At 49.1% G+C, this 23,112-nt stretch overlaps 2 protein-coding genes across 8 annotated transcripts in view; one reads left to right on the plus strand and one right to left on the minus strand.

The window, feature by feature from the left end:
- OXR1 (oxidation resistance 1) overlaps nucleotides 1–23,112 on the plus strand; it is an 864,461-nt gene that overhangs the window by 812,817 nt on the left and 28,532 nt on the right. For all 7 annotated transcript variants that reach the window (XM_063924310.1, XM_063924313.1, XM_063924311.1 and 4 more), the window contains one exon: nucleotides 6,209–6,282. In XM_063924310.1, coding sequence (XP_063780380.1) covers nucleotides 6,209–6,282 — 74 coding nt within the window. The remainder of the gene's footprint in view (nucleotides 1–6,208; nucleotides 6,283–23,112) is intronic.
- On the minus strand, nucleotides 12,268–13,673 carry LOC134928496 (kinesin-like protein KIF19). Its single transcript, XM_063924318.1, has one exon. It carries the CDS (start codon nucleotides 13,624–13,626, stop codon nucleotides 12,367–12,369), a length of 1,260 nt encoding a protein of 419 aa, XP_063780388.1. The 5' UTR covers nucleotides 13,627–13,673; the 3' UTR covers nucleotides 12,268–12,366.

Here is a 23,112-nt window from a genome sequence, read left to right on the forward strand (position 1 = left end):
GGCTAACAGGCTCAATCCTATTCTTCCCTCCCTGATCCACCCTGACCAGGTGGGCTTTGTCCCGTCCAGACAGGCGCTCGATAACACCAGACGCACGATTGACATTATTCACTATATTAACCTCCACAAGATCCCATCTCTGTCGCTTGCTCTGGACGCGGAGAAGGCCTACGACAGGGTTTCCTGGCCTTTCATGCAGCAAGCCCTGCAGCACTTTGGCTTTCAAGGTAAATTCCTTCAGGCCATACAAGCCCTATACCACAACCCCTCGGCTTCAGTACTCTCCAATGGTCTATTGTCGGATCTTTTTACGATCTCTAACAGAACTAGACAAGGGTGCCCGCTATCCCCCCTCATTTTCGCACTGATAATCGAACCTCTCGCGTGCCGCATCAGGGCCAACCCAGATATTTCCGGTATCACCGTTAACCACACTCATTATACTGTCTCCCTATTCGCAGACAACATACTCCTCACACTGACGAACCCGACCATCTCTCTTCCTAATCTATTTCGAGAGCTGTCCATCTACGGCAACCTCTCGGGATATAAAATCAACCAATCAAAATCTGAGGCCCTCTCCTTACATATCCCCAAGCGCACCAAGACTCTGTTACAAGCAAACTTCGAATTCTCATGGCGTAAACATTCTCTTAAATACCTAGGAGTTCTCATAACCAAATCATACAACTCTCTCTACCGAGCTAACTACCCCCCACTCATAAATTCAATTCTCAAGGACATCCGCCAATGGGACTCTTATTATCTCTCTTGGATTGGCCGTATTAATGCCATAAAAATGAATGCACTCCCCAAACTCCTGTACTTATTACAAACGCTCCCAATTCAGATCCCCTCGCATACCCTCCGCTCTCTTCAGTCCTCACTAGGTGACTTTATTTGAAACCATACAAAACCCCGACTCAGACGAGAAACCCTGGCCAAGCACTCTCAGCTGGGTGGCCTAGGCCTTCCCATCCTTCAGCGTTATTTTGCTGCGACTAAATTGAGCCAATTGGTTGCTTGGCACGCTCCGAAGCATACTAAGCGATGGGTCGACTTAGAGAGCGATTTAATTGGCGTCCCTTCGGTCTCCTATTTGCCCTGGGTTCATCGCAAAAGCTACCCTCAATTTAGCCTCCCTACACCTACTGTAGTGGTAACACTCGGGAACTGGGAGCACCTGAACAAAAAATTTAAACTGTCTACTTACCCCTCCTCCCTAACCCCTATCTGGAACAATTTGGCATTTCCACCAGGCCTATCTTCAGCAATGGCCCGTCCCCGGATCTCTGCTGGTGTCACTAGGATCCATCACTTCACGGGAACCCACGCCATCAGATCTTTCTCTGACCTACAGACTACATATGGCCTACCCAACTCCCTGCACTACCAATATCTTCAAATACGGCACTACATTTCCTCTTTACACCTTCCATTCCCACTTCCAATCCCTTCCTCTTTTGAAAGGCTTTGCTTGTATAATCCCACTGACAGAGGCGTCATCTCTCTTCTTTACAAAACCATCTTGTCTCCCGAAACCCCCGCCCTTGAACCTCACAAACAGGCCTGGGAAACGGACTTGGGACGACATCTCGAGGACGAGGAATGGGAAACTATCCGGGCCGCGGTCTCCAAGTGCTCCATCAGCGTGGCCATCCGCGAAAATTCGTTTAAAATCTATACAAGATGGTATTTGGTTCCAGACCGCCTGCATAGAATGTTTCCTGGCACTTCAAACCTTTGCTGGAGAAACTGTGGTCAGGTGGGCACGTTCTTTCACACATGGTGGACCTGCCCAGTGATCACCTGTTACTGGACCATGGTCCGTGCCCTCCTTGCCCAGCTACTGGACCTGACGCAGCCTCTTTCACCTAATAACCTACTCCTCTGTGCCCCCTTGGACCAGGTACCCAGAGACTCAAATAGACTGATCCTCCATATTTCCTGTGCGGTCAAATACCAAATAGCGCGTAACTGGAAAGCACCAGACGCACCCAACCGTCAGGCACTAACAAATAGGATTTGGTCCATTGCACAAATGGAATACATCACTAGCCTCCAACACAATACAGTACAAAAATTCCACTCCACTTGGCTTCCTTGGTACAGATATCAAAACTCACCCCTACCAGGACTTAACTAGATTGTAACTCAAATTGGGAGCAACTGATGTTCCGTCCATTCCCCCCCCCCCCCTCCCCCCCCCCAATCTTTTTTTTTTTTTTTTTTTTTCCTCTTTCTTTTTTCTCTCTCTCTCTCTCTCTCTCTCTCTCTCTCTCTCTCGTACTTTTCTTCTCTCTCTACTCTTCCCTGTTCCCCATCACCTGGGACCCTGGCTCGTCGGAGGTCTCTTTCTTCTTTCCATCTCTCCTACTACGATTTGATGATTATACGTATTGGATTCACACTCTTCTGATGCTCTCTCTCTATTGCTATAACATTCTATATGACGAGTCTCGTGAAATTTAACCCAACACATTTATTGTACTGTTATTCCCTCTGTTACTGGGTGTTGTTAACTCTGTTTATTTCTCCTAATAAAATTCTATGATTCAAAAAAATAATTTGAATTGGTCATGGGCCACCAATCCCCTGATAGTGTCCCTAGGCACCTCAGGGTGCCACAGCACACCGTTTGGAAACCACTGTTCCAGTGTCAGGCAATGCAGAGAGGTGGCATCTTCATGTGTAGGGCACAAATGGGAATGCCCATGGGAAAAAGTTCCATCTGTATTTACTGAATTCTAATCTTAAAGCTCTTAGGTAACTATGAAGATAAATATCGCCCATAGACTCATTTGACCTCTTCACTCTTTTTGCAGTTTAGATGATTCATTATATACGTTCAGAACGGAGGTGGTTCATAGGGTCGACCACACTTAGGTCGACAGTGTTTAGGTCGACCACCATTGGTCGACAGTGACTAAGTCGACACCTAAAATAGGTCGACATGTACTAGATCGATATGACAAAAAGTCAACATGAATTTTCTAAAAAAAAAAAAAAAAATTGGTGTCGTTTTCTTCGTAGAGTGACCTGGAACCCCAATTAGTGCACCGTGTCCCCTCGCATGGCTCGCTTCACTCACCATGCTTTGTGTCGTAAAGTATGAAAAAGTTCAAAAGATTATGATAAACTCATGTCGACCTTTTGTCACGTCGATCTAGTAACCATGTCCACCAATAGTGGTCGACCTAATGACTGTCGACCTAAGTGTGGTCGACCTAGAGACCGGATACCGTTCAAAACAGTGGGTTCAGGGTGCAATCGTACCGTTCGATTGCTTATATCCTTGGAACAAATCAGAAACAGAATGCAGTCAGCTTCCTAACTGCGCAATAGAATAATGCAGCTGGTTACAAGATATCTGAGCGAGCGAAAAAGTGAAGGGGAAAAAAAAGCCCTGCGACACCACTATTAGATGTAAGATCAGGCTGTAATAGGTTTTCGATGCTACAAGTACTGATTGTGCTGGGTGTTTGCTCGGCCTGAATGTAAGTGTGGTTCCATTCACGTCTATGGCCTCTTAGAGCAGTGAGTGCCCAACCTGTATACTTTGTATATATAATATTATAGTTCTCTATAACAGGTGACCGTTGAGTCATTTGGAGTTTTGCAACATTGACTTATGTGTCGCAGTGTTCCGCACAATGGGGGTCATTCCGAGTTGATCGTAGCTGTACTAAATTTAGCACGACTACGATCAGGCACTCAGACATGCGGAGGGACGCCCAGCACATGGCTAGTCTGCCCCGCATGTCAGTGCTGCCCCCCCCCCCCTTCCTCCGCATAAATGCAAAAGCATTGCACGTGGCGATGCTTTTGCATTTGAGGAGTAACTCTCGGCCAGCGCATCTCTTGCGGCTGGCCGGGAGAACCTCTTTGCTGCCCGGGTCGCAGCGGCTGCGTGTGACGTCACGCAGCTGCCGCGCCCCCCCCCCCCCCCCTAACTGTCATGACACGCTTGCGTTGGCCGGACTGCGCCCCCTAAACCGTGGCTTAACGCCGCCGCCCAGCCCCCTCCCGCCCAGCGACCGCCTGTGCCTGTCAATCAGGCAGAGGCGATCGCTAGGGAACAACGGCCTTAGGCCGTCCAGCATGCGCCGGTGCATGCGTAGAACCAACCCGATCGCTGCACTGTGATAAACTACAGCGAGCGATCGGGTCGGAATGACCCCCAATGTGTATTGCTCCATTTCAGGTTTCAGCGTTGTTATCATATCTGTGATGCTCATCCATCGCTTTTTTGCTGGATACACAAACATTATTTTTTATGACAAACTGTTTGGGAAGAGTATGGCTTCATCATGAAACTCTTAATCAGCCTTGATTGAACTTGGTGATCACAACCTGTGTAAATGAAGTCTTAATCACAACTCATTTAGGTTCAGTAATCACTAATTAAAAGAAAAGGAATTTCCCTGTTCATAGTAGTTATCCTAGTTTCGTGAAAGTGTTTCTTCATATTACCTGTCATCTTCCATCAATCCAAGTGGTTTTAATCCACATGCCTATTTATTCATGTCAATTTCGCTTAGGGTCTCTTTAGTTGTTCTGTTTACGTATTTCATTATATAAAAACTAGCAAAGAAATGTTATCCCTATAAAGGATGTTTTATTATTGTAACCTGTGAATGTCCTTGAGGCACTTGTGGGGGTGCATTGGGTTGGTGGTCCAGGATCAATTGCATTTATTTAGGGTCAGTGTGATAGGCACAGAAGTGACTTCTGTCCCTCACCACATAACCTAAAGATGACATATAGACAACATTTACGTAATTAATTAATTTATTTATTTATTTATTTTCTGAACTTCTCAATAAAAATCTTTTGGCCCAGGGGTGCCGAGAAAAGAATTCTGATACTCTGTGCCAGGGGTGGGGAACCTTTTGTCTACCAAGGGCCATTTGGATATTTATAAAATCCTTTGGGGGCCATACAAAAATTATCAACATAAAAATTAGCCTGCCCCCAGTAGTTATTGCCCCAGTAGTTATGGTACTGAGTGCGCACACCGAAGGCGAGCGTGCCAAAAAATGGGTGTGGCCAATTAAAATGGGACGTGATACACATATGCCCCCAATAGTGCAGTGCCAGATGCACATATGCCGCCACAGTGCCAGATGCACATATGCCGCCACAGTGCCAGATGCACATATGCCGCCACAGTGCCAGATGCACATTGCCCCACACTTGCCCCCCCCCCCCCCCCCCCCCACCCCACTGTGCTGCTCACCACTGCTGCTGTTTGTCAGGGGAGGATAGCGCAGTTTGCGCCTCTCCTGCCCCTTAGTGCTTAGTCTGGCAGCGGCGGCGTGTGTCATCTATCATGGACCAGGCAGGGATGAAAGCGCAGCTATGTCGGGCAGCGGCGTGTAGGACCTCAAACCAGCTGCCGGTTCATGAGCCAATCAGAGCTCGCGGACCGGCAGCGGCGGCTCCTGATTGGCTGTCGGTCCTCGAGCTCTGATTGGCTCACGAACCGGCGGCTGGTTTGAGATCCTACGCGCCGCTGCCGCCGGACATAGCTGCGCTCTCCTCCCTGCCCTGACAGCTGAGACACGCCGCCGCCGGGCTGAGGGGTGGCGTGTCTCGCTGACACACAGCAGCAGACCGGAACAAACTGCTTTGCAGGCCTTATACGGTCCGCGGGCAGAAGGTTCCCCACCCCTGCTCTACGCTGTGATTAAAAAAAATTTGGGAACCACTGGTGTAAGCTGATTTCTGAGTCAAAGCCAGTCAGTTAAGACGCTCCTTAGTGATGGGGAAAGTACGGTATGTGGGGGATTATGCTATGAAAGTGACCGTTGCCATAATAATCGCTTAACACAAAAGGAGCTTGGGGGAAATAGTGAAAAATAACTCCAGTGATTTTTTTATACAGAATTACAAGTGTATACAGTAAACTTCTAAAGTGTATTTTACTGATAATAAATCAAGCAGTCCCTTTGAAAACATTTCCAGCTTCCTCCTTCCTGCCTGAATTTAATAGCAGTTAAATTGCTATATTTATTTCTTTGAACTCTGTACAACATTTACTTTTAAATGAAAGCCCTTTGCTACCTATACTAATTACAGAGCGGATAAATATCCCATGACCTGAGCATCAGTGGCTCTCAGGCTTTCTAAATGTACGTTTTGCATTGTGCAGGGAGATTACATCTCTGTTTATGAACAAGACCTTTTTTTTCTCTCTTCTCTCCAGGTCTTTAAATGGACAGGTGACAACATGTTCTTTATTAAAGGCGATATGGACTCGCTAGCTTTTGGTGGAGGAGGGTAAATTATACTTTTTATGTTTTATTATTAAAGTGTAAGAACATGCAACTACCTGCTGTAGTCTATACATGGGTATGAAGAGAGCTATTCTGTAGCACAACCTTGTACTGTCGGCTATTTCCCTTATACAAGGAATGTTCCTCCTTTGTGCGGCCAGATTAGAATATAGGCAAGAAGTGGCATTGTGACAGATGCCAGTGTAGCACGGTGGCAAAGTGTGAAAGTAATAAGTATCAGAGCTGAGTTTAGTTGCTGGTGATTATCTTGTGACATGCCTGCAGTGTATGGTGGCTGGAAGAACATGGATAACGTACTAGGGTATCAAGGTTATGCATTTTGTTTGAGTTATCAGTGTCTGCTAGGGAGGTCAATCCTGGGATCTGCATCAGTGGAATCCTGGGATTTTTTACCAAAAATGCCAGGATTTGAATGCCAGGATTGGAGCCTCCAATCCCGGGATTTGCGGGATTAGGTTGCACATGCGCAGTTTTGCCGGGTAGTGCTGCGCGCTAGCAGCACTGGGCTCAGACACTGCCCAGTTGTTCGGCCCAGGTGGCAGCAGTGTACATGGCGCTTTGGCAGGCAACCATAGAGACACGGACAGTGCCAGCAGCAATTCAAATGTAGCAAGTGGCCAGAGCTGTCTGTGTCTCTATTACTACCCAGTGCCCACCTAAGCACCAAGTACACATTACACAGGTACACACTCCCTACATCCATCCTGTGTTCCACGTATAGCCTCCCTCACTACTCCCACCCTCCCTCACTGCTCCCTGCTCCCACCCTCCCTCACTGCTCCCTACTCCCACCCTCCCTCACTGCTTCCTACTCCCACCCTCCCTCACTGCTTCCTACTCCCACCCTCCCTCACTGCTTCCTACTCCCACCCTTCCTCACTGCTCCCTACTCCCACCCTCCCTCACTGCTCCCTACTCCCACCCTCCCTCACTAAACCCACCCTCCCTCACTGCTTCCTACTCCCACCCTCCCTCACTGCTTCCTACTCCCACCCTCCCTCACTGCTTCCTACTCCCGCCCTCCCTCACTGCTTCCTACTCCCGCCCTTCCTCACTGCTCCCTACTCCCACCCTCCCTCACTGCTCCCTACTCCCACCCTATCTCACTAAACCCACCCTCCCTCACTAAACCCACCCTCCCTCACTAAACCCACCCTCCCTCACTGCTTCCTACTCCTACCCTCCCTCACTAAACCCACCCTCCCTCACTGCTTCCTACTCCAATCCACCCTCACTACTCCCACCCTCCCTCACTGCTTCCTACTCCAATCCACCCTCACTACTCCCACCCTCCCTCACTGCTTCCTACTCCAATCCACCCTCACTACTCCTACCCTCCCTCACTGCTTCCTACTCCAATCCACCCTCACTACTCCCACCCTTCCTCACTGCTTCCTACTCCCACCCTCCCTCACTGCTCCCTACTCCAACCATCCCTCACTACTCCCACCCTCCCTCACTGTTTCCTACTCCAATCCACCCTCACTGCTCCCACCCCCCCTCACTGCTCCCTCCCTCCCTCCCTCACAGCTTCCTACTCCCGCCCTCCCTCACTGCTCCCTACTCCCACCCTCCCTCACTGCTTCCTACTCCCACCCTCCCTCACTGCTTCCTACTCCCACCCTCCCTCACTGCTTCCTACTCCCACCCTCCCTCACTGCTCCCTACTCCCACCCTCCCTCACTAAACCCACCCTCCCTCACTGCTTCCTACTCCCACCCTCCCCCACTGCTCCCTACTCCCACCCTCCCTCACTAAACCCACCCTCCCTCACTGCTTCCTACTCCAACCCTCCCTCACTACTCCCACCCTCCCTCACTGCTTCCTACTCCCACCCTCCCTCACTGCTCCCTACTCCCACCCTCCCTCAGTGCTCCCTACTCCCACCCTCCCTCACTAAACCCACCCTCCCTCACTGCTTCCTACTCCAACCCTCCCTCACTACTCCCACCCTCCCTCACTGCTCCCTACTCCCTCCTTCCCTCACTGCTTCCTACTCCAATCCTCCCTCACTACTCCCACCCTCCCTCACTGCTCCCTACTCCCTGCTCCCTACTCCCTCCCTGCTCCCTACTCCCTCCCTCCCTCACTGCTCCCTACTCCCTGCTCCCTACTCCCTCCCTACTCCCTCCCTCCCTCACTGCTCCCTACTCCCTCCCTACTCCCTATTCCCTCCCTCGCTACTCCCTATTCCCTCCCTCACTGCTCCCTACTCCCTCCCTGCTCCCTACTCCCTCCCTCAATGCTCCCTACTCCCTCCCTGCTCCCTACTCCCTCCCTCAATGCTCCCTACTCCCGCCCTCCCTACTCCCGCCCTCCCTCGCTGCTCCCTATTCCCGCCCTCCCTTACTGCTCCCTACTCCCGCCCTCCCTCGCTGCTCCCTACTCCCGCGCTCCCTTGCTGCTCCCTACTCCCGCCCTCCCTCGCTGCTCCCTACTCCCGCCCTCCCTCACTGCTCCCCATTCCCTCCCTCGCTCACTGCTGATATGGGAATAATTCAGTTTCATGCAATGTTCTATATCCACCCGCATCCCTGCCTTATGGTGTAAGTCCGACTTGGCCAATCCATGGCTCTGTTGTACAGCTACGCAGAAGACCATCTAACAGCATGCTGAGAATTGTAGTTCTACAACAATGACAAGCTTGCCGAAAGTTAACACAAATGCAAGAAATTGAAACCTCCTGCAGCACATGATATTACAGTATATTAAAAAATAATTTCTGTGCCATATTCTGAATATAATTTATATAATATTATCATGTAACCAGATTACTCGGTTAGAGGGTGCTGCCTGGGTATCAGTTACAGCAATAGAACTACACACTATACTTTTTAATATTTCGCATTTTTAGACTAATTTTTCCCAATAAAATCTGAATCTACTCTTTATGTAAAGTGTCCTATAAAAATGTAATTACTACTGTCATCACTCCTAAGGATTATTGATTTATTAATAAATGTGTACTATCCCTTGGTAGCAGTGCTAGAGCAGGGCAGCACTGTGCTCTATGCTGGACCCGTCCCCTGAACACGTGACATGAGGGGCGGAGTGCAAGTTCTCTGAAGCATTGTGCTGGACGCTCCACTCTGTGCGGCTATACAGGCTGTAGGCTGCAGAGAGCGTGCCTGGAGTGTCCAAAGGAAGCTCTGGGGGCAGCCCTGTAGCAGCGATACTGGCTGCAGCCTGGAAGTGAGACGCTGGAGCCTGCGTACAGGATCGCAAACACAGGCTGAGGCACGCCCCAAAAACCTGACATGCAGGTGTTTTTGCAGCCACTCCTTCTTACCTCCCCCAAACACTCCGACTGTCACTCACCTTGCGAATAAATCTTCTCTGCGACCGACGTCGCAAGACCATCGCAGCACATGCGCATTGCGGCTTAGATGTATGCGCGGTCAGCCAATAATCGCTCTACTGCTGAAACATAGCAGATCTTAAATGGTTAACGGCTAAAGTGCTTTTTCTACTGGCAATGGCGTCAGCCAGAAGAATGTCAGATTTAGGAGCGTTATCATGTAAGTCTCCTTTCCTACGTTTTTTTCCAGACAGAGCAGTTCTCAGAACTAGGTCTGGGTATCTTCCGAAGGTGGTTTCAAAGTTTCACCTTAATGAAGAAATTGTAGTCCCAGCTTTTCAGGTATCGCGACGTTCTGCGGAAGAAGCGTCGCTGGACGTAGTCCGAGCATTAAGAATCTACATAGATCGTACTAGTGCCATCAGAAAAACAGATTCTCTCTTCATCCTCTACGGATTCCATAGGAGAGGTTGGCCTGCTAGTAAACAGACGCTGGCAAGATGGCTCCGTATGGTAATATCAGAAGCTTATTCTCATGCAGATCTCCCTACTCCGGCTAATGTCTCTGCTCACTGTACACGTAAGGTAGGTCCTTCATGGGCAGCACAGCAGGGTGCTTCAGCAGAACAGATTTGTAAGGCACCCACATGGTCTTCCATAAACACATTCATCAGACATTATGCCTTGGATACTTTTGCCTCTCATGACGCAGACTTCGGGCGAAAGGTCCTCCTGTGTAATCAGGAGCGTCCCCACCACTAAAACTGGCTTTGGGAATCCCAATGTTATCCTGTGGATAAGCTGTGGACCCAGCCGGAGAAATAGACGTTATGGTAAGAACTTACCGTTGATAACGTTATTTCTCTTATGTCCACAGGTATCCACAGGGGTCCCACCCTGACGCACCTGATTTGAGGATCTTGACGATCATTAAACCTCTTCCCTCTTGTATGGAAGGGTGTGCTTGTGTGTTCTTATCGCCTAAATAGGTTTCTACCTGATGCTCCTGCCTAATCGCTGTGGAAAGAACTGATTTGACTGAGTCAGTGGGCGGGATTATATGGTGAAGCCCTGATGCATCCTGGGAGGCCAGAAAGCTCGTGACCGTTTGGTGCCATTTCCGCTGTCGCTCCGGCATATCCCAATGTTATCCTGTGGATACCTGTGGACATAAGAGAAATTAGTTATCAACGGTAAGTTCTTACCATAACGTCTATTTATTTGTCCTCTCCATGAAAGAAATTTAGATGCTACCGTGGGAGGGGGTGAGGAAAGGTGAATGGTAATGCATCTAGGCCCACCACTCTCTAGTTCCGCCACTGGGTCAGGGATAGGTTGGGGAAGTGTAAGCAGCGATAGGGAGCAGCGGCAGCTAGGACTGAGGGTTATGCCATAGCGGACAGTCAGTACCGGCCGGTGGTCGCACCATTATGTTTCATTTTTTTTTCTCTGGGGTGTATTATATCTACTTTCTTATTAGGAACTAGGGAGAAATTTGATTAAGCCATGTGATTTTACTGAGAGAATGCAAAATAGTATTAGATATTTTCATGGGCAGTGCTAGAGACCTTTCCCCTTCTTCCCTCCCCGTGGTGCACCCCCTAATAAAATTAGCTGTGCACGCCTATGGTCATTAGTGGTTTTTATTAATATTCTACAATTGCCGGCATAATGTTATGTTGGGGTAAAGCGAGTTGTGGTGGGGGGTAACCTGTAAAGGTGCCCATACACTAGACGATACGTAAATGCTGATTTCTCGTTAACGATTATCCTTCAACTCCCCCGGCAGTTCTGGGCAAACGATATAGTACAATACATATGATATACCTTTAAGATATATCTTAAGATCTGGGAGTGACTACACCCAGGAGCATGCTGACTACAGCTTCAGATCTTCCCTGCAGCAGGGAAGATCAGAAGCTCAGACCAACGACCAGTGGGACCGCGCATCGTGATCATAATCGTTCACAGACACTGAACGATCTGCACTTTTATGACCGATTTGTAGCTCCGATCTGTCGGAAATGGCCAAATCGCTAATAATATTATTTAGTGTATGGGCGCCTTAAGACTATGTGGGGGGAATCTGCACATTGATGGCTTACAACTGCAGTGAGGTGTGGCCATGTAGTTATAGCTATGGAGATAAGTGGCGGAGGGCAGAGGTTACGGACGCCGGCGGTGGCTTGTGAAGTGTGAGTGATCCCATACGGACACCTCAGCTGCCTGGTGAAAAATATCACTTTGTTTCCAAAAAAGCTGCTTTGCAAAAATAGCAGTTTTTCGGAAGTGATATTTTTATAAGGGAGTCATGAGGAATTTCAAAAAAAATTGTGAAATGTAAGCGTGAGAATTAAAAACTAAAAATTCTTATTTCACAGATTTTTTCATAATGAATATGCCCCCATGCCACATAACAAGAATACAATACATAAGGATGCAAGAAAATTTAATTGTGAAACATAATGAACTGAAACCAGCAACATCACAAATGATGTATAAGCAGCTGAAGTACCCGGCATTGCCCAGGTTTATGTCTTCAAGTTATTATCTTATCAAGGAGTTAGATGGAACTGTCAACATTTTATAATAATAATAATAATTAGCAGCTCTTCCAACACACCAATGAGGTGGCTGCCCAGTGTCGTTTTTTTTTTTTTTTCTTGGGGTGTCGCCAGTAGCCCTAGTCCCCAGCTCTCATTTTTTTTTTTTTTTTATAATCACCTTCACCGCCAACGGTGTTCCTGCTGGCCGGCCCAAGTGGTGTTTCTACAGCCATCTACGTGCTAATTCTAGAAATGTGTAAGAATTTGCACTGGCACGAGCTGTAGCACTGATCTCATGTGCAGACTGTAAATTCTTTGCCAAAGGGACCATGCGGGGCAAATTAATCAGCGGTGCCATAGTGCGTCTCATAATAAACTGCATGTCTTTCTGCAGCACTGCGCCCCCCCTGCCCCTCTCAGCAGTACCATGGGGGACACTGTTTCTCTCCACCCGTGTCTGGATGAATTTGGCCTTGCTCCCATAGGTCATTGTGCTGCGTGACTCTTCAAAGGCACTATCTGCAGGGCTGACGTGTACAATCATGACCATTCTACTTTTCCCGCTCAGCGCGCCCTTTAGCAGCCAGGTCAGTTTACTGTCCCGATAGTTTATATGGCTGCCTGGTTTCTCGCGCAGTGCCATGATGCACTTTCTGAGGGCGAGGAGGGAGCGGTTGATGTAACCTCCTTCTTTCATGGTCTTGCCACTGTTGGTAGTCTGGCTTGCTCGCTCTGATCCTGCCAGGTCCACCATGTACAGGCGGCCTGTGCTAACCCCATCACTGCCTGTTTGTTTTACGGTGATTTGTAATATGGCATGGGAGCGTGATGAGGTCTTATTAGCTGCTGTTGTTGTTTCAGAGCGCCTTTTGTTTCCCATCTTCAGCAGATTCATGGCCTCCTCAGGAGTGCTAGGGGAGAACGCAGTAATCCCTAGTATTTTGGTGTTACCATAAGGATCTTCTCTGAGGGCCAAAGATCCAGAAGACGGTCTTAATAGGTCCCTGATTGTTTCATTGTAGATCTCAGCATATGACAATGATAAAGAGTAATTATCTCTCCTTCCGGTCTCCTCAATCGTTTTATACAGGTCCTTCAGGGTGCGATAAATCATTCCGGGCTCGCGAGGCTTACCCATCATAGTATAGGTCTTCCCTGTGCCTGTTGGGCCGTAGGCGAATATGGCAGCATTGTACCCAGCTAGGATGTCATCCACTATGTTCTTCATCGTGGAATCATATACATTTTCCTGAGTAGCTGCCTGATCGAACACGTGGTTAAAGGTGAATGTTGTTTCTCTTGTCCTGCTCGAGCGCAGTACGTCATAAGGATCCTCGCCAGGGTCCTTCAGTAGCAGCGTCTGCGGACCAAGTTGGTGTGTGATGCACTGGGCTCGATTCTTAGTCTCCATCAAATTAAATGGACGGATGCGCAGAGCCACAGTCACCTGATGGTCTATAGCGTTCTTCTGTTCAGTATTCATCTCTCGATTCTAATATAAGAAAAGCGAAAGAAAATTATCTGTGTGTTGGCACTAGTCCAGCAATATCAGATATGAGCCAGGAAGCAGCCAGCTGCCTGTTCTATACCCATCAGCTGCATTATGACATCACTATGACATCACAATCAGCTGCACTATGACATCACAATCGGCCCTGTGGCAGAGGGCACTGCTATGTATCTCATCCAGGGCATACTGTTAAAGAAGAGCCATCGTCTTCTGATCTCTCTGGGACGCCTGAGGCAGATAGGAGAAGCCGTCTGAGGTCATCCTTGGTGATGTCATAGGATGCATCTTTCTGTCTAGCTTTCCCCAACTCCATTAATTAATAAGGAGGCAAAAGGAAGGGTATAAAAGAACTTAAGAGGACTTTGAAACTGGGACCAAACCCCCATCTGTCAAGAATTCCTTAATATGTCTTTTAGAATGTACAGTTAGAAGGTTCAAACTGTTTTAAGTATTTGTAGAGTTTAGAAGTTATTTATTACCAGTTATTTATATAGCGCACATATTCTGCAGCACTTTACAGAAAATATTTGGCCATTCACATCAGTCCCTGCCCCAGTGGAGCTCAGTCTATTTGTACACGCACACACATACATGCTAGGCTTCATTTTGTTGGATGCCAATTAACCTACCAGTATATTTTTATATTGTGGTAGGAATCCGGAGTAAAACCATGCAAGTACTGGGAGAACATGCAAACTCCACACAGGGACATGGTGGAAATTGAACCCATGACCTCAGTTCTGCGCATGGCTTAGCCTTACTGTTACTAATACACATGACAAAAGTTAATATGCACAAAGACCCTTATTCTCTGCATGTTTGTATTCATTAACAATTGTGGGAGCAGTGCTATTGCTTGTAATAATATAATCATCTATCCCAAGCTACTAGGTTAGGGTGCTGCCTGGGTATCAGTTACAGCAATAGAACTACACACTATACTTTCTCTGATGTCCTAGTGGATGCTGGGGACTCCGTAAGGACCATGGGGAATAGACGGCTCCGCAGGAGACTGGGCACAATTAAAGAAAGATTCAGGACTATCTGGTGTGCACTGGCTCCTCCCCCTATGACCCTCCTCCAGACCTCGGTTAGATTTCTGTGCCCGGCCGAGCTGGATGCACACTAGGAGGCTCTCCTGAGCTCCTAGAAAGAAAGTATATTTTAGGTTTTTTTATTTTACAGTGAGACCTGCTGGCAACAGGCTCACTGCAACGAGGGACTAAGGGGAGAAGAAGTGATCCTACCTAACTGGTGGTAGCTTGGGCTTCTTAGGCTACTGGACACCATTAGCTCCAGAGGGATCGCACACAGGACCCGACCTCGTCGTCCGGTCCCGGAGCCGCGCCGCCGTCCCCCTTACAGAGCCAGAAGCTAGAAGGTGGTCCGGAAAATCGGCGGCTGAAGACTTCTGTCTTCTCCAAGGTAGCGCACAGCACTGCAGCTGTGCGCCATTGCTCCTCATGCACACCACACAATCCGGTCACTGATGGGTGCAGGGCGCTGGGGGGGGGGGGGCGCCCTGAGCAGCAATATTAACACCTTGGCTGGCAAAACTGACACCATATATAGCCCTAGAGGTTATATAGGTGTAAATTACCCCTGTCGGATTTACACAAACAGCGGGAGAAAGCCCGCCGAAAAAGGGGCGGAGCCATCTTCCTCAGCACACTGGCGCCATTTTCCCTCACCGCTCCGCTGGAAGGATCGCTCCCTGGCTCTCCCCTGCAGTCCTGCACTACAGAAAGGGTAAAAAAGAGAGGGGGGGCAATAAAATTAGGCGCAGTATGTATAATACAAGCAACTATAGGGGAAAACACTCTGTATAGTGATATCCCTGTGTTATATAGCGCTCTGGTGTGTGCTGGCATACTCTCCCTCTGTCTCCCCAAAGGGCTTTGTGGGGTCCTGTCCTCTGTCAGAGCATTCCCTGTGTGTGTGCTGTGTGTCGGTACTGCTGTGTCGACATGTATGATGAGGATAATGATGTGGAGGCAGAGCAAATGCCTGTGAATGTGATGTCACCCCCTGCGGGGTCGACACCTGTGTGGATGGACTTATGGAAGGAATTACAGTGTCAGCTCCTTACATAAAAGGTTTGACGACATAGGACAGCCGGCTACTCAGCTTGTGCCTGTCCAAGCGTCTCAAATGTCATCAGGGGCTTTAAAACGCCCGCTACCTCAGATGGCAGACACAGATGTTGACACGGATACCGACTCCAGTGTCGACGACGATGAGACTAGTGTACCTTCCAATAGGGCCACCCGTTACATGATTGAGGCAATGAAAAATGTATTACACATTTCTGATAGTACCCCAGGTACCACAAAAAAGGGTATTATGTTTGGTGAGAAAAAACTACCAGTAGTTTTTCCTGCATCTGAGGAATTAAATGAGGTGTGTGAGGAAGCGTGGACTTCCCCCGATAAGAAATTGATAATTTCTAAACGGTTATTGGCAGCGTACCCTTTCCCGCCAGAGGATAGGTCACGTTGGGAAACACCCCCTAGGGTAGATAAAGCGCTTACACGTTTATCAAAAAAGGTGGCACTACCGTCTCCGGATACGGCCGCCCTAAAGGAACCTGCTGAGAGAAAGCAGGAGGCTACCCTAAAAGCTATATATACACACACGGGCATTATATTGCGACCAGCGATTGCATCGGCATGGATGTGCAGTGCTGCTGCTGCGTGGTCAGATTCCCTGTCGGATAATATTGATACTCTGGATAGGGACAATATTTTGCTGACAATAGAGCATATAAAAGACGCTGTCTTATACATGCGTGATGCACAGAGGGATATTTGCCGGCTGGCATCAAAAATAAGCGCAATGTCCATTGCCGCCAGAAGGGGGTTATGGACTCGGCAGTGGTCAGGTGATGCCGATTCAAAAAGGCACATGGAAGTTTTGCCTTATAAGGGGGTGGAACTGTTTGGGGATGGTCTTTCAGATCTCGTTTCCACAGCTACGGCTGGGAAATCGACATTTTTGCCACAGGCTACCCCACAGCAAAAGAAAGCACCGTATTATCAAGTACAGTCCTTTCGGCCCCATAAAAACAAGAGGGCTAGAGGCGCATCCTTTCTGCCGAGAGGCAAAGGTAGAGGGAAAAAAACTGCAGCATACAGCCAGTTCCCAAGAGCAGAAGTCCTCCCCCGCGTCCGGTAAGTCCACAGCATGACGCTGGGGCTTCACAGGCGGACCCGGGTACGGTGGGGGCCCGTCTCAGAAATTTCAGCCCACAGTGGGCCCTCTCACAGGTGGATCCCTGGATCCTTCAAGTAGTATCTCAGGGGTTCAGGCTGGAATTCGAGGCGTCTCCCCCCCGCCGTTTCCTAAAATCTGCCTTACCAGCAACTCCCTCTGCCAGGGAGGCAGTGTTGGTGGCTATCCAAAAACTGTATTCACAGCAAGTGATTGTCAAGGTACCCCTCCTTCAGCAAGGAAAGGGTTACTATTCCACAATGTTTGGGAGTACCTCAGGTTTGTGGTACAGGACTGTCACTATCAGTTCCAGACGCTGCCGTTTGGGTTATCCACGGCACCGAGTGTCTTTACCAAGGTAATGGCCGAAATGATGATACTCCTTCGGAAGAAGGGGGTTTTAATTATCCCGTACTTGGACGATCTCCTGATAAAGGCGAGGTCCAAGGAACAGTTGTTAGTGGGGGTAGCACTTTCTCGGGAAGTGCTGCAGCAGCACGGCTGGATTCTCAATATCCCAAAGTCACAGCTGGTCCCGACGACACGTCTTCTGTTCCTGGGAATGATTCTGGACACAGACCAGAAAAAAGTGTTTCTTCCAGTGGAAAAAGCAGAGGAGTTGTCATCTCTGGTCAGAAACCTCCTAAAACCAGGACAGGTGTCGGTACATCAATGCACGCGAGTCCTGGGAAAAATGGTAGCTTCGTACGAAGCAATTCCATTCGGAAGGTTCCACGCAAGGATTTTCCAGTGGGACCTGTTGGACCAATGGTCCGGGTCGCATCTCCAGATGCAGCAGCGGATAACCCTGTCGGCAAGGACCAGGGTGTCACTACTGTGGTGGCTGCAGAGGGCTCATCTACTAGAGGGCCGCAGATTCGGAATACAGGACTGGGTCCTGGTGACCACGGATGCCAGCTTCGGGGCTGGGGAGCAGTCACACAGGGAAGAAATTTCCAAGGGCTGTGGTCAAATCAGGAGATTTCACTACACATAAATATCCTGGAGCTAAGAGCCATTTACAATGCCCTATGCCAAGCAAGTCCCCTGCTTCAAAACAAACCGGTTCTGATCCAATCAGACAACATCACGGCGGTCGCCCATGTAAACAGACAGGGCGGCACAAGAAGCAGGAGGGCAATGGCAGAAGCCACAAGGATTCTCCGATGGGCGGAAAATCACGTGCTAGCACTGTCAGCAGTGTTCATTCCGGGTGTGGACAACTGGGAAGCAGACTTCCTCAGCAGACACGACCTTCACCCGGGAGAGTTCACCCGGGAGAGTGGGGGCTTCATCCAGAAGTCTTCCGATTGATTGTAAACCGTTGGGAAAGACCACAGGTGGATATGATGGCGTCCCGCCTCAACAAAAAGCTAAAAAGATATTGCGCCAGGTCAAGGGACCCTCAGGCGATAGCTGTGGACGCTCTAGTGACACCGTGGGTGTACCAGTCGGTTTACGTGTTTCCCCCTCTGCCTCTTATTCCCAAGGTGCTGAGAATAATACGAAGGGGAAGAGTGAGAACTATACTCGTGGTTCCGGATTGGCCAAGAAGAACTTGGTACCCGGAACTTCAAGAGATGCTCTCAGAGGACCCATGGCCTCTACCGCTAAGGCGGGACTTGCTGCAGCAGGGGCCCTGCCTGTTCCAAGACTTACCGCGGCTGCGTTTGACGGCATGGCGGTTGAACGCCGGATCTTGAAGGAAAAAGGTATTCCGGAGGATGTCATTCCTACCCTGATCAAGGCCAGGAAGGATGTGACTGCAACCCACTATCACCGCATTTGGCGGAAATATGTGGCTTGGTGTGAGGCCAGGAAGGCCCCAACGGAGGAATTTCAACTGGGTCGTTTTCTGCATTTCCTGCAAGCAGGGGTGACGATGGGCCTCAAATTGGGGTCCATTAAGGTCCAGATTTCGGCTCTGTCGAATTTCTTTCAAAAGGAACTGGCTTCATTGCCTGGAGTTCAGACTTTTGTCAAGGGAGTTCTGCATATTCAGCCTCCTTACGTGCCTCCTGTGGCACCTTGGGATCTCAATGTGGTTTTGGGATTCCTGAGGTCACATTGGTTCGAGCCACTTAAAACTGTGGATTTGAAATATCTCGCGTGGAAAGTGGTCATGTTGTTGGCCCTGGCTTCGGCCAGGCGTGTATCAGAATTGGCGGCTTTGTCGTGTAAAAGCCCTTATCTGATTTTCCATATGGATAGGGCAGAGTTGAGGACTCGTCCTCAGTTTCTCCCGAAGGTGGTATCAGCGTTTCACTTGAACCAACCTATTGTGGTACCTGCGGCTACTAGGGACTTGGAGGATTCCAAGTTGCTGGACGTAGTCAGGGCCCTGAAAATTTATGTTTCCAGGACGGCTGGAGTCAGGAAAACTGATTCGCTGTTTATGGTGTATGCACCCAATAAGCTGGGTGCTCCTGCTTCTAAGCAGACCATTGCTCGCTGGATTTGTAACACTATTCAGCTTGCGCATTCTGCGGTAGGACTACCGCAGCCAAAATCAGTAAAAGCCCACTCCACAAGGAAGGTGGGCTCATCTTGGGCGGCTGCCCGAGGGGTCTCGGCACTGCGACTTTGCCGAGCGGCTACTTGGTCAGGGTCTAACACTTTTGCTAAATTTTACACATTTGATACCCTGGCTGAGAAGGACCTTGAGTTTGCTCATTCGGTGCTGCAGAGTCATCCGCACTCTCCCGCCCGTTTGGGAGCTTTGGTATAATCCCCATGGTCCTTACGGAGTCCCCAGCATCCACTAGGACTTCAGAGAAAATAAGAATTTACTCACCGGTAATTCTATTTCTCGTAGTCCGTAGTGGATACTGGGCGCCCATCCCAAGTGCGGATTGTCTGCAATACTTGTAAATAGTTATTGTTCCACAAATCGGGTTGTTATTGCGAGCCATCTGTTCAGAGGCTCCGTTGTTATCATACTGTTAACCGGGGTTCATATCACGAGTTGTACGGTGTGATTGGTGTGGCTGGTATGAGTCTTACCCGGGATTCAAAATCCTTCCTTATTGTGTCCGCTCTTCCGGGCACAGTATCTTAACTGAGGTCTGGAGGAGGGTCATAGGGGGAGGAGCCAGTGCACACCAGATAGTCCTGAATCTTTCTTTAATTGTGCCCAGTCTCCTGCGGAGCCGTCTATTCCCCATGGTCCTTACGGAGTCCCCAGCATCCACTACGGACTACGAGAAATAGAATTACCGGTGAGTAAATTCTTATTTTTTAATATTTTGCATTTTCAGAATAATGGTTCCCAATAAAATCTGAATCTACTCTTTATGTAAAGTGTCCTATAAAAATGTACTTACTACTGTCCTCACTCCTAAGGATTATTAATAAATGTGTACTATCCCTTGGTAGCAGTGCTAGAGCACATGACCTCACGATAAGCGCAAACTGCAGGAAGCATGGTACTGGACGCTCCGCTCCATGCGACTATACAGGCTGTAGGCTGCAGAGAGCGTGCCTGGAGTGTCCAAAGGAAGCTCTGGGGGCAGCCCTGTAGCAGCGGTACTGGCTGCAGCCTGGAAGTGAGACGCCGGAGCCAGCGAACAGGATCACAAACGCAGGCTGATACACGCCCCAAAACATCTGTTAACCCCCTGTCTTTCTGGGGAGTCACACGAGTATGAATATTCACCATGGAGTCAATCCATCAAATAGCGTAGCTTTGCAGTATGGCTATACAGCTTAATATTAGCATACCTCCCAACATTGTATCCGCACCTGCGTTCCCGTCACTGTGGGTGCATGCCCAGAACTCTTTGAAATGCTGAGCACTTCTAGGCTCCTCCTACACTGGATAGCTGGCATCTTTCATAGCAGAGAAGCGGTGTGTGCTCCCCCCAACTACTACCCCACCACCACTGCGGGACACTGCAGCCAGCGGGTGGGACAACAGGATAGTCCTAGGAAAACGGGACTGTCTCGCTGAGTGCAGGACAGTTGGGAGGTATGGTTGTACTAGGCCTATTGGGGACTTCTTACCATTCCAAATAGAGGTGCGCATTGCCTTCTCTATTGCTAAGGTGTCTCCATGAGACAACAAAATAGGGTGTGTAGGAGGTAAAGTAGTCTAGGGAGTCGCATTATCTTTACCAAACTGGTCTCCCTAAATGAGAAAGTTGTAGTTTCTCCCGTCCCTCACTATCTCTGGTGATGTCATGTAGAAGGTTTGTCATATTGCATGTGTATACATTAGTAAGGCTTTTAAGCAGTTGAATCCCCGAGCATAGGGTCCATGACTAAATTAGAGAGCAGGTGTGAGAGGAGACAGCCGTGCCTTGTACCACGGGACATCACAATCTTATCACCTACATTTAATAATAATAATATATTTATTTATTTATATAGCACTCTTTCTCCATCAGGACTCAAGGCGCTTTTTACAGACCTTAAATACAATGCACACAGTACAAAAGATTAAGTAATACAGCAATAGACAAACCACACAGAAATAAATAAAAAAGGAAACCCAGAGAGTACAATAAGCATAATACAGGGTTGGTTCAGTCATTTTGGCTAATAACCTCCATGGGTTGTACATTCCACCCACAAAAGTTGCCAGGTGAGGCAGCCATCTTGGGCGCACTACGTATTATTACCCTGGGTGGAATAGGTCACGCCTACAAGAGATGACCCAAAATGGCTGGTTGCAGCGACCTAATGCCAGGAGTAGTGTCCCAGCACAATGTCAAGTCCATGTATTTTTCATCCCGTCCACGAGCGCACCAAATAGGGCGGCCATGTTAGGTACGCTATGAAACTTACACTACGGAAGATGAGCCATACAGGGACCCAAGGCATATATGGGAAACTTGTGGTAGTATGATATACCCTGTATTGATCCATGTGTCGTATATTCCACCCACAGGGGTACTGTAGGTTGCTGCTGGCAGGGTGTGCAAATTGGGCAACCATTGTGTGTGTGTGTGTGTGTGTGTGTGTGTTGGGGGAAGGGGGGTTAAATCATGCTAAACTGATAGTAAAATAGTGTAGCCATGTAAAGGGTTAGTTGCCAGTTAGATGGATGGCATACTGTGGTGTAGGGTCCCGGGGGGTGCCCGAGAAAGTGACGCAGCCGGGGGAAGGGGGGGGGGGCAGAGTGGTGGTGGCGGCGACAGGCAGCGTTGGAGATTTTGGTATCCGTTTGGATGGTCGACCATGTTAAGGTCTACCACTATTGGTCGGCATTGACCTAGTCGGCATGGGCAAATGGTCAGCACATTACAATTGTCGACACAGGACAGGTCGACATATGAAAAGGTCAACATTGTTTTTTTTAAAAATAAATAGATTTTTTATCTTTTTTATGCTTTACCATCCACGTGGACTACTATTGGGAACGGTAACAGCAAAGGGATTGGTCACTGTCAAACGGACATGGGCCCTCATTCCGAGTTGATCGCACCAAGCAACTTTTTGCTGCTGGTGCGATCAACTAATCTCCGCCTATGGGGGAGTGTATTTTAGCATAGCAGGGCTGCGATCGCTTGTGCAGCCCTGCTATGCTAAAAAAGTTTCACTCAAAACAAGACCAGCCCTGGACATACTTACCCTGTGCGACGGATCCAGCGATGATGGGACCGGCTTTGACGTCACACCGTTCACCTGGACACGCCTGCATTTTACTTACCACTCCCCAAAAAAGGCAGCAAACGTTAAGCTGACGCCCCAGAATGCCCTCTTGCTGTCCATCTTCTTGCGGTCGCCGCTGCTGCGACCACTTTCTTCTCTGTCAGCATTGTTGCCCGGTGCAACCCAGACCCGTTCGCACTGCAGCGAAGAACCGCTGTGTGCGAACGGGTCAGAATGACCCCCATGCTCTCTTCACTTCCCATTCACTGATTCATCACACGGAAAGGCAGCAGCAGTGTCAGGATTCCTGATATAGATTCTGTTACACTCTCCTTATGTCACAGCACCCCACAGATATACCAGGGTTGTAAATGCTTAGAAACTACTACTAGTGCTATATCACGGGTGTAGTATGGTATGCCGGCGGCCGGGCTCCCGGCGACCAGCATACCGGCGCCGGGAGTCCGACCGCCGGCATACCGACAGCGTGGCGAGCGCAAAGGAGCCCCTTGCGGGCTTGTTGCGCTCGCCATGCTGCGGGCACGGTGGCGCGCCACGCTATTTATTCTCCCTCCAGGGGGGTCGTGGACCCCCACGAGGGAGAATATCTGTCGGTATGCCAGGTGTCGGGATCCCGGCACCGGTATACTGTGCACA

The sequence above is a fragment of the Pseudophryne corroboree genome, chromosome 5, assembly GCF_028390025.1.
Source record: "Pseudophryne corroboree isolate aPseCor3 chromosome 5, aPseCor3.hap2, whole genome shotgun sequence".
In the NCBI taxonomy this organism is placed as follows: domain Eukaryota; kingdom Metazoa; phylum Chordata; class Amphibia; order Anura; family Myobatrachidae; genus Pseudophryne; species Pseudophryne corroboree.

Coding starts and splice junctions, on each gene's coding strand:
- LOC134928496 (XM_063924318.1), bottom strand. CDS start 13,626: ATGAATACTGAACAGAAGAACGCTATAGACCATCAGGTGACTGTGGCT.